This window comes from Mytilus galloprovincialis, chromosome 10 (genome assembly GCF_965363235.1).
Source record: "Mytilus galloprovincialis chromosome 10, xbMytGall1.hap1.1, whole genome shotgun sequence".
NCBI lineage: Eukaryota > Metazoa > Mollusca > Bivalvia > Mytilida > Mytilidae > Mytilus > Mytilus galloprovincialis.
In genome coordinates, this window is record NC_134847.1 from 40,607,887 (window position 1) to 40,624,685 (window position 16,799).

Below are 16,799 nucleotides of genomic sequence, written 5' to 3' on the forward strand. Positions count from 1 at the left end.
CAAAGTTCAAGATGTTAACATTTTAACGGAAAATTTTAGCGGTTGCCTTTACAATTGACATGATTGAGGCCATCTATTTTTATTGCGGGGTTTCACATATTTAAATCGAAATTATAGAGAAAATTGGAATGTTAGCAGAATCAAAACAGAAAATAAATGAACAATTGATTATTTTCAGCAATACATACATTGGATTGAGCGTCTATGTATACACATTATTTGTAAAACTCTCCTTATTCCTGTGAAGCGTGTGCTTTACATGGAGGCTTGCTATGCTTTACATCGACGCCACAGTTCTTCAACCAATCAGGGAATGTTTATTTTGGGGCATTCGACCTATTTTTACTCAGAATTTGGCACATTTTAAGCGAAATTATAGAAAATGGAATATTGTTAGTACATATGAAATAGAAAAAGATGAATACTTTTAGCTAAAGATGATTTGGATGGGGGTTCTGTGTATTCTCATTATTTGTACAACTCTCCTCACTGATGCCATATTTAGGAATTTCCGTGACCTAAATGGTTCGCGAAAATTAATATTTTTATATATACATGTGGTACAATATGAAAATTGCAGTATAGATGGTAAAATCACAAATCAGCTGTTACTGTAAATGGACTGAAAGTATGACTTTTGAGCAAATTTAAAGGGAAATGACAGGGAAGGGGCCAAATAGTGTTCAAGGGGTGCAAATGCCCTTTAATTTGGTATGCAGGTTTCAAAAATAGAGGTAGAATTAGAGGGAAAGTTGAGTCATCTTTTCAGACTTCAGTTAAATAATGTCACTTATGAAGTTATGTAGACTTACCTTCTAATTCTAAAAAACACACACACACTACTCAGAACTATGTCTAATTCACTTTGACTACTGATATGCAAACCTAAAAACAAACAGAAAAATATATCATAAAATAGTGATTGAAAGATTCATAACACTTTGAAAGGATAATTCACACGTGTTACACGGGGAGCATGTTTGTTTACAAATAATAATGTCACGTGATCGCGCAGACCTCACATGTTGCATCGCCCAAGGTAACTAATACATAACCCATTATCATGCAAACATGCAACGTGAATGTGATTGGTTATCAAATAATACAGAAATAATGCATGTACAGTTTATGAAGAAATTAGTTCATCAAATAGATGCGATTTTCACTTTTGATTCAATTAAAAGAAAAATAACAATTTCTGAAATAAGTTATAACAAGAATGTGTCCATAGTACACGGATGCCCCACTCGCACTATCATTTTCTATGTTCAGTGGACCGTGAAATTGGGGTCAAAATTATAATTTGGAATTATAATTAGAAAGATCATATCATAGGGAACATGTGTACTAAGTTTCAAGTTGATGTAACTTTAACTTCATCAAAAACTACCTTGACCAAAAACTTTAACCTGAACTTCACACTATCATTTTTTATGTTCAGTGGACCATGAAATTGGGGTCAAAACTATAATTTGGAATTAAAATTAGAAAGATCATATCATGGGGAACATGTGTACTAAGTTTCAAGTTGATTGGACTTCAACTTCTTCAAAAACTACCTTGACCAAAAACTTTAACCTGAAGCGAAAGGACAGACGGACGGACGCACAAACGGACGCACGGACGAACGGAAGCACATACCAGAAAACATAATGCCCCTCTACTATCGTAGGTGGGGCACAAAAAGAAATTTATATTTTGTCAAAATATTACTACATAACTTATACGAAGCACATGAATGCTCACTTAAAAAATCAGCATTATGGCTAAGAATTTTGGGTAGCTTAAAGCACCTATACTTCAAGAAACAAGTACATTTTTTTATATATGAATTATTAAAACAATCAGAATATATCACAAAAACTAGGAATGGAAAGAAAGAAACTGCTACATCACTAGCTATTATAAAATGAGAATTTCAACAGATCTGTGCCTTGTATTTCATTATTCATGACAAAAATAGAAATAACAAAATATTACAAAAAGCATAGCTAAATTTTTCACAAATAAGTAAAAAATAATATTTATGAACCTATACTCTGTTCATATAGTAGATCTTTAAAGACTTTTAGTACTAAAAATAACTCTTTCTGTCATATTTTATCAAACTTTTGCAACTAAATATCAGGTAATCTCATTAGTAAATATATATGGGTTCACGACTCAACAATCCAGATCTTTTGTGAGCTATTTTTTAAGATCTGCTTTTGGAAAAAATTTCAGAAACAAATCTTATACAATATTTTCTTCCTCCCTTTCAGGAGAGTTCCCAGGAGACTTCCTGAACATTAATTTAGCACTTCCTGTATCATCAAGCTGATACTGAGGTCCAACATCAGATATTGCTTCAATGGCTGCTTCTCCTTCCTCGGGAGACTTTCCTTGAGCGCGGAGTAGTTCTGTCTTTATAATAATCTCATTGCTAATATAAGCCTCTCTTCTGATTTGAACTTTCAACTGTGCAGGGACATCTGGGATTAACCAAGCAATCAAACCAGTGATGAAAACGATTACATTCTAAAAAAAATATACAAGTTTAGATTATATTTAACCTGATCACTGTACAATCATCTAAAATCAAGATTGTAAGCACTGACTGGTAAAGATTGCTTTAATTTATCAGTGGGTAATACAATTAATAAATATTGCATTGAATAAAGCATTGGTTATAGTTCATTCAACTACAATTCTGGACAATGGGAGATATTTCTAATTTTTAAAGATTGCTTTAATAATGACATCATTTTTTTATAATTTTAGAACAGATATTAGATTTTTGCTTCTTGCAAAAGTTATGTAAATTTCTTGCTAGGCGTAGCATTATTTTGTGACAGGAATATCTGACCATATATTTATACAGTGATAAGTTTCTGAAAATGTTCATGGATAGGATGTATAGAATGTTATGATCAATGCACTATATTTTGTGTAAAAAGGTAGTGATAAGCCTTTGAAGATTCAGATATCAAGTCAGTAACATAGGGTTTTGATTGCATTTCATGCAATCTTTACCCAAAAATATTTGAAATTTAAAGATTGTTTGCTTGTTAGAGCTTAGGAATGGCAGTTGGTCCTTGACAGTTTTATTGGCTATAAAAAGTCGACTGGTATTAACATTTTGTTCTTAGTTTGTACTGTCACACACCTGTCCATAGCTAGGTTCTGATGTAGTGCTCACAAACATGTTTAAACTACATTCCCCTGTTCCCAAGTCAGGATCATTGGGTGTGGTTTTATTACAAATCAGGCAATTGTTTTTGTCATTTCACATTTTGTCAAGTTTAGGCCTTTTCTAATGGACTATACAGTATGGATAGGGACTTAAAAGACAAATGTGGTCCTAAATTTTTTTAAGTTGTAATTTCTGTCCTGCCTTTTTATTTATCCCTCTATTCTGTCCTGCTTTTTTATTTATCCCTCTATTCTGTCCTGCTTTTTTATTTGTCCCTCTATTCTGTCCTACTTTTTTTTGCCAAGTTGCTCATCCTCCTTTCTTTTTTCTTTTTTGCTAAGTTACTCATCCAGCCTTTTTATTTTAATCAAAACTCCTACCCTGCCTTTTTTCAAATTAAATGGTAGCCCCCCCCCCTAAAATCAAATGGTAGCTCCCTTAAAATAAAAGATATAAGAAGATGTGGTATATAAACTTTTTTGTAACCTTACCTGAAATACTACAACAAATACAAATCTAGCAGCCAGTATATGCCAGTATAATTGTGAAAATTCATAGGCATTCTCTGACCATGGTGGGTTTCTAAAATCTCGGTATCTGTAAATAGAAGAAAATATTAAATATTGAGGAAAAAAATCTTTTTACAATATTCATGTCCACTCATTTAAGGGCATATGATAGTTACATGAAAGTTAATGATTTGTCAGCGTCAAATGTTATTTTCCCCCCGACGTCAAACTGTGACATATCGAGAAGAGATGAATTTCTTTTACTTTGACAAATATACCACAAAACATGCTGTTTTTTCCTATAATCCTGAAACTTTGTTAAAAATTAATAATTTTCAAAGAAATACTATGCATATCACAAGCATATTTATGTAAAGAAGATTTGCATATTATTTTTACAGAAATCTGCTTGTATTACAAGTATCTATTTGTTGAAATAAACAAAAGTTAGGTGTGGGTATCCAAAGGACAGAAATGTAAAAAAAAGCACGAAATTTCAACCAACTTATCTCTTAAAGTAGCACATGAAGGTATATTTCTTTGTTATATTTTTTAATTGCATAGGTGAAAAATAGCTTGTTTGCAAATTTTTGTAAAAACATCATTATGGGATTGAAACTGTATGGTATGCTCTTAATATAAAATGTATCATCAAAAATGTCAAGGCATTCAAATGTGTACTCAGGGTGTCGACTTTAGTAAGATGAAAAACAGGGGGAAAGCATCAACAAGATATCAATATAACAAATATGAAGCAGACAAAAATGAACAACTATTTTGGGGTAAATGCAGTCCTTAATATTCATTGAATCATAAGCTAATGCATTCTGGGTTTTAATACACTCAAAGCTTACAACAAAATGCATCGATTGTGTAGGTAAGTTGATATATTTGGCTAGCTTGCTTGTTAGCTGAACTGTGAAGTCATTATGAGGTTAACTATACTACCCTCCTTTCCGAGTAATCTAGTCCTACAGACAGAAAATTGGTTATATGTCGGACTAGTCTCCTCTAAAAGTAGGGTAGTATACCTAACCTGATAATGATGATAATGTGTTCCTTTCCAACTTGTCATAGTATCTAGAGAAAGTGTATCATTTCATGAGATGCTAAATCATTTATGAAAAAAAAAAGCTTTTCATTAACCAGAATTCTTTTGCAACAGTGTTCAGTCTTCAATATCAGATACAATAGTTGCATGAAAATTAGGATATACCTCTGCAGGTTGGTATTTTCAGAAATTCTAATTTTATTTAGCTCTATTTAATGTTTTTTTTTAGTATTTATATGTCATAGTATAAGATTTGTTACTTTAAAAATTTTATTACTTCTAAAATGTAAAGTATTAGTGAAGAAAATATCAAAAGACAGAAAGATTAGTCCTACACTGAAGGGCGACCTGCAACTGATGAGAAAAAAATATTTTTATATAACAATTATCAGTAAACTGTTAGTTTAGTATGACCTCCATAATCACTGAACTGGTACACATTTTTGTTTAGGGGCCAGCTGAAGCACGCCTTTGGGTGCAGGAGTTTCTCGCTGCATTGAAGACCAATTGGTGGTCTTTGGCTGTTTTCTGCTCTTTGGTCGAGTTGTTGTCTCTTTGACACATTCCCCATTTCCATTTTCAGTAAACTTTTTCTTTTATTGGATAAATTCAAGACAATACCTGCAAATCTGTATGTCTTCACTTCCAGCATACGTAGGCCTATGGTCTCCCTCAAAATCAGATGTGTTGAAATATTACATTGTATGATTGAGGTATCCCTTCAGGCTATCATCTTTACTGTAGGAATTCAGATATACCATTCTAGGTATATAATCTGATGTCAGAGCAATTATAAAGGCCTGGAAAATACATATGGCATATCATTAGAGACACTAAACCTGCCTTTCACTATATTAACAATTTAATCAGATTTTTAACAAATTGGTACACAAGCTTACAATCTGCAGGATTGATTGATTGTTGGTGTTTTAACACCACTTTTGATGGAGATTTATTTCCCCGAAGGTATCACAAGCCCAGTAGTCAGCACTTTTTGTGCTGACATGAGTTGTCATTGATTTGGTTATATTTATAAATTTACTGTTTACAAATTTTTGAAATTTTTGAAATACTAAGGCTTTTCTACCTCAGGCATAGATCACCTTAGCTGTATATGGCAAAACTTTTAGGAATTTTGGTTCTCAATGCTCTTCAACTTCGTACTTTATTTGGCCTTTTTAACTTTTTTGGATTCGAGCGTCACTGATGTCTTTTGTAGAGGAAACGCGCGTCTGGCGTATATACTAAAGGAGTAGGTTCACTAAGACCCCTTTTTTTGCCCCAAAATATAGCAGTTTTAGAAAATTGTGAAAATGTAATCTTTAAGCTATATTTTGGAAAGTAAAATGCTTCTGCTACATAAATATGAGCTGTTCTTGACGATACATTGCACAAATATCGCGTTTTAGCATCATTAAGTCATGATAAATTACTGAAATCTTCAAAATTTTACCATTTTGGTCATTTTTTAGACGGTTTCTGTCTAGAATGAAAGTGGCCGCATTCGTGTTCATTCATAATATTGAAATATAAGTTGTATTTGATGATAATACAAAACATATATAAAGGTTGAGGATGAACACGGATGCGGCCACATTCATTTTTGACAAAAACCATCTGAAAAATGACGTTTTTTGGCATATTTGATAGATTTTTCATATTTAAGCTTGAATCAGAGCGTTTTTAATGACTAAATTAGTTAAAATCTTTCACATAAACTAATCGAATCAATTGAAATAAACACTTAAGTGTTTAAAAAAACTTTAAAATCAAAATGTATTAACCCATAGGGTCTTTGCATCGGAAATACACATAATTACACACTGCATATAGTGTTACACTACTGATTTTGGAATAATTATGTGTATTTTTTTTTTTTACACATAATTATTCCAAAATCAGTAGTGTAACACTATATGCAGTGATTATAATATATCTTTACAGTTCAATATAATGTTCATATACAAATGGACAGTAATTTTAAAATAACAAATGTCTCTGGTTTAACTCAACGAAAAATCTATTGTTATTCTAGAAAGTGATTATGTGCGTACATATTTTTGCTGAAGGGAAGCTCATACTTTTGACAGATGGTCATCATGTATAGTGGTCAGTTAATTTGCTTTTAAAGTTCTGTATTAAATCAACTTTGACTACTGTTTGTGACATATGTATATACCGCTTTTGGCTTTCTAGAAGTAAGTATCCTCAAAGATTGAATCAAACAACATGCTTTCTAAATTAAAGTCACGTTTGTGGAACAGCTTACCCTTCCGGAGCACCTGAGATCACCCCTAGTTTTTGATGGGGTTCATGTTGCTTATTCTCTAGTTGTCTATGTTGTGTCATGTGTCCTATTGTTTGTCTGTTTGTCTTTTTTCATTTTTAACCATGACGTTGTCAGTTTATTTTCGATTAATGAGTTTGACTGTCGCTCTGGTATCTTGTGTCCCCCTTTTAAAGAGATATCTCGGACGGACTGTTCAGATTATAATTTGGTCAGCTTGTTCAGCCATTGATTATCTTGTACCTGTGCATTTGGGGCAATATGCGCAATTGTTTCTCCATAGGCCGTAATGGTAACGTTTTCTTCTGTTGCTCAGCCCATATCGTAAACTTGTATATGTATGATGGCTTGTTTCGAAGCTGAGACATTTTTACATATGTGGTTAAATTTTCGGGGTACGAAGTGTGATTCATTTTTCCGTAATTTAGCAAACCCCGAGTATCATTTTGCGATGTGGCTCCTCATGGTAAAAAATCCCATTTTTAACACAATAAGTTCTTTGAAATTTTAATACTTTGAACACATTTAATAGCTCCATTGTTTTTACACATTTATTCTGTGTTCCCTTACTTTCTAAATTAACACTAATGGTTCAGCTCAGTCATTTGTTTATCATAGAAATGTGTCAGATATCACTACACAGAGATATTTGGTTTACACGTGACTTTTGTGTTCCTCATTTCAAGGCGCATTAGGGGTATTGTCCCATTTGGTTTATTGTTGATGTTCTGTCTTACTAGACGTATCTAAAGTCTTGTAGTATGTCTGCATGATACGAGCATGTTCTTCTCGTATAATTTATGATAGCACGATACTAAACCCCTAAAGGGAGGGATTGTTCTTGATTTCAGATGATGAACTCATAATCTTTGGATCCGTTTGATTTAGGTCTGCATTCACTGCAGTAACTGCAAACTTTTCTGAAAAGTTCATCGAAAAATACCAAGACCAGTTAGTAAATATTCCAAATTAACATCACAAATAATACACGATGGTCTTGATGTTTAGATTCTAGGTACTGACGTTGTTTATCATCTGAATAACGTGTTATAGCATTCTTTCATTTTGTCTTCGTAAATTTTTACTTTTATTGTTTATTTTTTGTAATATCCATTAGAGGTGGCTAGGGACTTATACATCCATAATTGTGCTATGGTAAATTTGAATTCTTGTATTTTTTTTTCTAATGTGTTTTTTCTAATGTGCTTTTTCTTTGTGCATTTTTTTAATAGTGATTAAGATTATTACACAATGTTGACTTGTGTACCCCTATATTTGACATTTTTACCTGTTGTCTGTTTTTGTTCACACATTGTGGTCAATATAATGGAATTGTATGCGACTCTTATACAAGTGAGGGGTTGATCTAGCTATTAATTCAGGTTATATCCACATTTTCTACATATGAAAATGCCTGTACAAAGTCAGGAATATTACAGTTGTTATCCATTTTTTTTATGTGTTTTAGCTTTTGAATTTGCAATTTGCTTAGGGACCTTAGAATTTTCATCAGAGTTAGGTATTTTTATTATTTTACTTTTTGTTAATTTATATTGGTCATTGTCATGCTTAGATTATTTTGTTACCTAGTTCTAACATTTGACTTGGACTTCTTTTTAACTGATTTTTACTGTACGTATTACTGTGTGTACTATTCCACATTGGCTAGAAGTATTAGGGGAACCGTTGAGATCTATCAAATGAAAGGTAAGCAAGTCCTGCTTCACTAGTGACATCTGTCATGTTACTCATGCAATAACTGTTTAACAATAACTGAACCATGAAAATGAGGTCAAGGACAGTTGAAATATTAAAGACAAAAACATCATAACATAAGGCCTCTATATACAAAATATGACGGTCTTCTACCTTATAAAATGTCAAGCTTTTTAAGTATTTAGTTATCACTGCCTCTGGATCACTATTCCTTTTTTCAGCTTAGTGTGACAAAAGTTGCAGGCTTGACAAAAACCACTGACTAGAATGAGGTATCTTTTTTATTTGCAGGGTAAAATGCAGTTTCATAAATACATATTAAACTATAAATATCAATACAGCTTGAAATACCAGACATGAGTAATAAATGTATGCTTTCAAAATTTGAGTAGGTAAGAAGGTGAAAGTTTGAAAAAATGTATGGCATTTATAAAAAAATATCAGACAAAAAGACGTAATTGTGAGGTAATGCCAACTTAGTAGTTTTAACAGTCATAGTTCAGATATTTTCACACTAAGAGAGTATTGTCAGAAGTTTTCCGATATATGTTCATTTACGATAAAAATATGCATGGTAAATTTTAGTAAAAATATCTGTTAAAAATTTCCATGAAATTTACATTATTATAGCATTTTCAAAGCAACTTGAGAAATCTATATATAGATTTGAAAAATTCTAAACAAAATGAAACCAGTGGGCCAAAACAAAAATGTATGTTTGGTTGACATTGATGGTAAACTGTTTAAAAAGACCAACTGGAAATATTTACTCATAGGATAGTTATTGATTCAGATTTGGGTATTTTTGTTACTTTACTTTTACTCATTATTTTACAAACCCTGCCCGAACAATTTTGATCTTAAAAATTATTCTAGTCTAAACTTCTTATTAAAGTTCTGCGGCAGTCTGAAAAGACCATTTTATCAGTCATAAGCTTAAAAAAACTGAGAAAAACCATGTCAAGTTTTCCATTAACAGAAGAACTGAGAAATAACATGCATAGTTCACCATTAGCATGATTACCACAACAGGTTAATATAGGCACTTATAATGGCGATCAGATATGAGAAATAAAAATATATAAAGATTTGTTAACAGATATACATTTAATTTGGTCCTACAAAGGATATTGCACATTAAAATATATATGGTTTTAATGGTGTAAACTATTATCATATAATAAGATTTTTTATAACCAAACAAGTATATGTATTAACCAATATCTGTGCAACTGGTAAGCTTAATTGTATATAGGTTGTTGATTGTCAAAAGTAATATTGCCCAGATGAAAAAACTGCCTCCAGGTGATCTCAAATAAAACTTATCCTAGTTCCACATATTAAATCTCTTTTTAAATGTTTGACATTTTTTTTTTAAACAACTTCTTGATGACCAGTTGCAAAAAAATTGGTAACACATTTAAAGTATAATAAGAAATGATATTAATTACAATTATAAAAACTATTAGACTTTTTAAAAATTTACAAGTATACATTATTAAATAGAAAGATAAATTTTCAACCTTTTAAATGTAAAAAATAAATACAGCATGTACAAAATCTAAAATTCAGAAAAGACCATTCGATAAAATGTTTATTTCATATACACAATAATTTTGTTCATATCTACACAACTTTAAATTCAATTTGTCATAAGTGGTTCATCTGCAATGTTAAGATTGTTTACAAAACAAAATATACAAAAACATGAATAAAATGTCATGATAAATCAATAATTTCTGATGTATAAAATCCACACCAAAATACATTTTCAATGGAAAAAATTAGTAAATTTATATCTTAAAACTCAATGTCTTAATGATTTATCTCTCAATTATTAGTATTACAAATGCATAACAATCATACCTTTAAGAAGTACTTAAACTTTTATAAATATTTTAAATGCCTATGTAAAATGTGATACAAAGGCCGAATGACATTTGGTTATATCTACACCTGTTTTGAACACTTCATCCTATGAGTAGAAATATGAGTATCTTCATGGTCATATGCAAAAATTATTTGACATATTAATTCATCCAATATGTTGTAGAATGTGCTAAGTCCCAGCATTAGGGTAATTTTTGTTTCTTGTTTTACAACAGAAACTTTGCATGTGCTACCCAATTTCTTTCAACAATAAAGTTTAAAATAATCTAAAATCAAGATCTGCAGAAATGAGCTGAAAAGACTTAAAGACATAAAAAAAAAATATGAATGGATATATATACTGGAAAAGTTGTGGTATTTTATAAATGCTATTTTGTACCAAGGGGAAATAAACCAGCACACTCAATGACTGTCTAATACCTAATAGTCCTTTGCCTGGAAACAGATATAAATAACATGTAATATGAAAAGACACTCAGTGTGAGGCTCCAAGGCAATTATTCAAGTTATATGTCAAGAATGAAGACTTTCAAAAAGGTTTAATAATTGGGGCACTTATGCATTAATCTAAATAAAAATAAAATATGTACAACAAATTGCATTGCATACTAAGGAACAATTCTATAAGAGTTGCATACATAAAACTGAATCAATTTCAAGAACAACCAAAAAAATACACTAATATTATGTATTTTTTCTCATTTTTAAAAGTATCAGTTCTAGAGGCTACCCATTTCTAATTGCAATGAAAATGGTCATTATCTAAACTAAAAGCAAAATAGCAAATAAAATTTCTCTAATACTGACAAAAAGACAAGGACAAATTTATACATAAAAAGAAATAAGAGAAATACAAACTAGTACTTCACTTATAAACAAATACTACATTGCTAAAGCTATATATTCATAAACAAACAAATACACCAATTCAGATGTGCAACATGGTTTGAGTATACACGTCTTTAACAGTAAAAATCGCTTTTGCTAGAGTATTTATGCTTATATTATTAAAACGACAAAATTTAAATGAGTCAATAATTTGAAAACAAATGACAACCTTTGCTGTATGAAATTTTTAAAATGATTTGCCTTGAAAATTGCATATATACAGGTATAAGCAGCTTCAGGATGAACCCTAATCCCTAAGGCCCAGACCAAAACTCTTTTCTGGGCGTTAACATTTTCCACAAGCTATTAATTGAAAATTCACTAAAAAATTATGTTAGCCTGATTTCTATGTCAATGTTTTCGAGAAGACTATTTAATCTAAAATATAAAAAGAGAAACCTACTCTATAAATAATATCTGAAAAAAATATATATATACATAGAAATAAATTCTCTATAAAAACATGAACAAAAATCTGACAACATTTCCACTTATACAACCTTTAAATCAATTCAATTTGTTCAAATTAAATGTTCAACCTTTATCATGATGTTAACCTTAAATCTATTTTAATTGCATTATTTCTGTTGACTCTCTTGCTGTCTAGATTTTATCAACCAAATCATTTCTTATTATAACATAAGAAATTTGAAAGAACTGTTCCATTGTGAAACTCCTATGTTACAGCATCATTAAGAGGCTGAGAAACTTTCAACACAAAAATAACAAAGCACATATGTAATGCCCATTTCAATTGTGGTACATTTTCTGTACCAAGATATCAATAATTATGTTAGATGCAGAAATTGAAACTGCTCAGGTGGAACTTTGGCGATCCAATATAACACTTAAGCCTATTCCATTAAAATTGAGGGTAGAAAGAAACTTAATGAATCCCTTTATAACCAACATACTTGACTTGAGCAATTTTGTAAACAAAAAATGGTCCATGATCCATGACCCATTTTCCCTTCCTTCCCTCCCCCATTCACTTTAATAGAATAGTCCTTAACTGACTCAATCTGTATCTTTTCAAAGTAATCTGAATATCAACATTTTTCAATTAAAAAAATAACAATTTCTGAAATAAGTTATAATAGAGATTTCCAATAAAATGACATACGTACCTAACTCGACGTACGCACGTAACGGGACCGGTTATTGCTAACCAATTAATTTTGTTAAACGCGTCACTCAAGTTTTAACTAAGTATTCCTCAATTATAAAACCCATTCATAAGAAATTTTATCAATATCAAGTATTTCTAAGATGATGAAAAAGAAAGAAATTATGATTTTTATATATCACGTGACTATTGAGATTCCCGCCAATACTTCACTATCATAAGACCACGTATATATACGTATCTTTACCTATCATACGATTCATTTGAGTTGTCTTTCCTGCTTCTCATGACCATGACTTTGTTTTTTCCGATATACTTTGCAAAAATTAATGAACCTTTTATTATTTGATATTTGTATTGCTCTTGTTTGTCGTAACTTATCATGGTGTCCCTTCTTATTTTTGTTTTTTTATAATGTTTTGTAATATCTTATTTCCGTGGGTATTTAATATTAAATAAGTTTGTTTTTTTGCAATTTCATAAAAAATGAACTGAAAGTGTTAATTAGAATATGTCTCAGTTAAAGTTGATAACTGGGATTGCATCATACTTTATTCAGCATCATTTCAAACGTTCTCGTCTTCTGTAGTTAATCTCCTTAGTTTACAATCTCCGATTTTTTTTCAACTGGGAAAATGTACGACAACGGGATGAGTATACTAAAAAAAAACAGGTCTCGTACGTCTTTGAATTTAACTAGTTGACATACACTTTTCTTTCAAATGAAAGTCAACGAACATTAAAAAAAAGAAAAGATTTTAATTGATAATAATGTACATGTATGTAAATAAATGTGTACACCAAATCATTACATAGATTGTAATTTGGAAGGTGTACTTGATTCGCAACTGATGAATAATATGCATATAAACATTGGTCACTGTGGATAGTAAACTATCAGTTAATAGTACATAGTAATTGGCTAAAAAATCCTGTCCCCAAGTATCTCTGATTTAAAGAGGATGGGAATGCTATTTACATACTTGTTACACTTTTGAGACAACAATAATGTCACTTCAGTCTTTACGGGAATTTTCTTTAACTTTTACTTATCCAATTAGAAGTGGATTTGTAAGCTATCACATATACTGATTGAGTTAACGAAACATTTTAATTTCAATTTTTGTCTCGCTTTGGAGGAATATGTATAAAAGTGACAAATCTGCGACAGATAACCAGTGACTAAAAAACACTTTATATTCATAATTATATACTAGTACAATGTACATGGGATTGACTGGTAGCAGGCTAGCCTCGATGAGGGTTCAATTATTTTGTTGGACCCCCTGAACGAATGACTTTGAGAATGTATTTTTCGGCTTCTTCACCAAGCATGATGCATTCATGAATAAGAGCAGGTATTGGTTTACTTGTAGAATACATGCTTGAGGCTTCTTCGTCGTTAGTAATATAACTTGAGGCTTAATTCTTATCTGATATATTAGGCAATTTATGTCGAGAACTTATTTTACGCATGCATATCGATGCTACATATAAATTTCCAAGTTAAAGCCAATAAAAATCATTGAAGTATGTTTATCAAATGATCATGTGACAATTAAAACAGTAAGAAAGGAATTGACTCGTGAGATTGAAACGAAGCATCAAAACAGCAATTTATAGTATTTCCAAAATAAACTCCATGTACCGATCTGATATTAACCATAGCTGCTGAACACTATCTTAAAACAACTACAACTTATGAATAGAGAATAATTATCCAGTTTATAATATTGAACAATTATGTCGTACTGTTACATCATTGTCCTAGTATGGATGTGCCTGTCCAACGTCAGGAGCCTGTGATACAGTGCTTATCATTTGTTGTTGCTTTTTCGTTCATATTTTAACATTAATTTGGCCGTTAGTTTTCTCGTTTTAGTTGTTTTACATTTTTCTTTTTGTGCCGTCTTATAGCTGACTATGAGGTATGGGCTTTGCTCATTGTTGAAAGCCGTACGGTGGCCTATAGTGGTTAAAATTTCTGTGTTATTTGGTATCTTGTGAAAAGTTGTCGCATTGTTTTTGGTACATATCACCAATGAAGTATTAGAAATTCATACACATAGATATAGTCTAAAAAAGCAACACTACATGTCAGTATCACATTTCTGTGTTAAGTGAGATACTAAATCACGGAAAAAATAAAATTCAGAATGTAGTCTTAAACTTTTAAATCTCATGCGAGATGTCTAATGTTCAGACAATGTTGTTTTTATAAAGTATTTATCAAAGTCAAATGACAATGATTTAAGTTTTTTTTTCGTGCAGCACAATTTGTGAATATGGCCGAATCCAAGATATTTGAAAGAGGGTGTAGTTCCCGATAATTGGATTTATGCTGACAATTATACGGTAACAATTTGTATAGATATTGTGGAAAACATGAGACTTTCAAAATTATTTAGCGATCAAAAGGGGGGAGTATGCCCTCTACCCCTGTATCCTCTAATGCCCGTTTAGGTATACAAGGACAAAAACCTCGTCCCATACATTAGTATAGGTAAAGACGGAAAAGTACCATTTGATAAATATATCAATGATATGAATTTCTGCCAACATCAAATTATCTTTAATAAAATTATAGAAAATTATATTGAAAAAATAGTCGAGTACACCTTTTTCATTCGGGTGTGTTGGAATCTACTTTAAACTTAAAACTTGTAAAAACAAAAACAAATAGACAACCTTCTCGCTTTGGAATTCATTGTTTTAATATTTTCATGCTAAATGTTAACTTTGTATTTTTTTAAATTCATAATTTGAGAATTACTAAAATATGGGTCAAGTGAAATGACAAGAAATGATGGGTGTGTTTGATTAGAAGTTGCTAACTTACTTAATCCATTATAATATTTGTTTTAATAAAATCTTTCAAAGTTTAATGACAAAATATTCAAAGATTAAAAAAAATAGTTGGGTTGATTTTTACATCTTGTATATTCCAGCAAAAAATGCGTGTTAAAAGAGCAAAACATTCATGCAGTGGATTCTCCCCTCCGTCATGCTTCAATGCAATAGAACGAAATACGTTGAGTTAGGTCAGTTATGTCGAGTAAAGTCATTTTATTGGAAATCTCTAATAAGACTTAAAAATTGCATTAAAATTGGTTAAATTACCAATAGTTAATGGTGTACAACAACCATACATTACGACAAGATATTTCAAATATTCTTGCCAATCAGATTATATGGTGTTAATAAGAAGCCAAGTCTACAACAAACAAACATTTTTGTGACCCTGAGTGTACAAAAAAAAATTATACTTAAAGGCAAGAAATTTATATTTTGTCAAAATATTACTACATAACTTATACGAAGCACATGAATGCTTACTTAAAAATTCAGCATTATGGCTAAGAATTTTGGGTAGCTTAAAGCACCTATACTTCAAGAAACAAGTACATTTTATTATATATGAATTATTAAAACAATCATAATATATCACAAATACTAGGAATAGAAAGAAAGAAAACTGCTACATCACTAGCTATTATAAAATGAGAATTTCAACAGATCTGTGCCTTGTATTTCATTATTCATGACAAAAATAGAAATAACAAAATATTACAAAAAGCATAGCTAAATTTTTCACAAATAAGTACAAAATAATATTTATGAACCTCTACTCTGTTCATATAGTAGATCTTTAAAGACTTTTAGTACTAAAAATAACTCTTTCTGTCATATTTTATCAAACTTTTGCAACTAAATATCAAGTAATCTCATTAGTAAATATATATGGGTTCACGACGCAACAATCCAGATCTTTTGTGAGCTATTTTTAAGATCTGCTTTTAGAAAAAATTTCAGAAACAAATCTTATACAATATTTTCTTCCTCCCTTTCAGGAGAGTTCCCAGGAGACTTCCTGAACTTTAATTTAGCACTTCCTGTATCATCAAGCTGATACTGAGGTCCAACATCAGATATTGCTTCAATGGCTGCTTCTCCTTCCTCGGGAGACTTTCCTTGAGCGCGGAGTAGTTCTGTCTTTATAATAATCTCATTGCTAATATAAGCCTCTCTTCTGATTTGAACTTTCAACTGTGCAGGGACATCTGGGATTAACCAAGCAATCAAACCAGTGATGAAAACGATTACATTCTAAAAAAAATATACGAGTTTAGATTATATTTTACCTGATTACTGTACAATCA

The 16,799-nt window shown here is 30.9% G+C and overlaps 2 protein-coding genes across 10 annotated transcripts in view; both read right to left on the reverse strand.

Annotated features, from left to right (window-relative positions):
- Nucleotides 1–1,926: 1,926 nt before the first annotated feature.
- On the reverse strand, nucleotides 1,927–15,790 carry LOC143049484 (anoctamin-1-like). Its single transcript, XM_076223100.1, has 5 exons — nucleotides 15,760–15,790; nucleotides 12,428–12,555; nucleotides 5,354–5,403; nucleotides 3,664–3,769; nucleotides 1,927–2,517 (listed from the first exon to the last, which is right to left on the reverse strand). The coding sequence occupies exons 1-5, from the start codon at nucleotides 15,788–15,790 to the stop codon at nucleotides 2,233–2,235; spliced, it is 600 nt and encodes a 199-aa protein (XP_076079215.1). The 3' UTR covers nucleotides 1,927–2,232.
- Nucleotides 8,999–16,799, reverse strand: part of LOC143047565 (anoctamin-2-like) — a 74,853-nt gene continuing 67,052 nt past the window's right edge. For all 9 annotated transcript variants that reach the window (XM_076220653.1, XM_076220652.1, XM_076220649.1 and 6 more), the window contains one exon: nucleotides 8,999–16,746. In XM_076220653.1, the coding sequence (XP_076076768.1) occupies nucleotides 16,462–16,746 (285 nt within the window). In that variant the 3' untranslated portion in view covers nucleotides 8,999–16,461. The remainder of the gene's footprint in view (nucleotides 16,747–16,799) is intronic.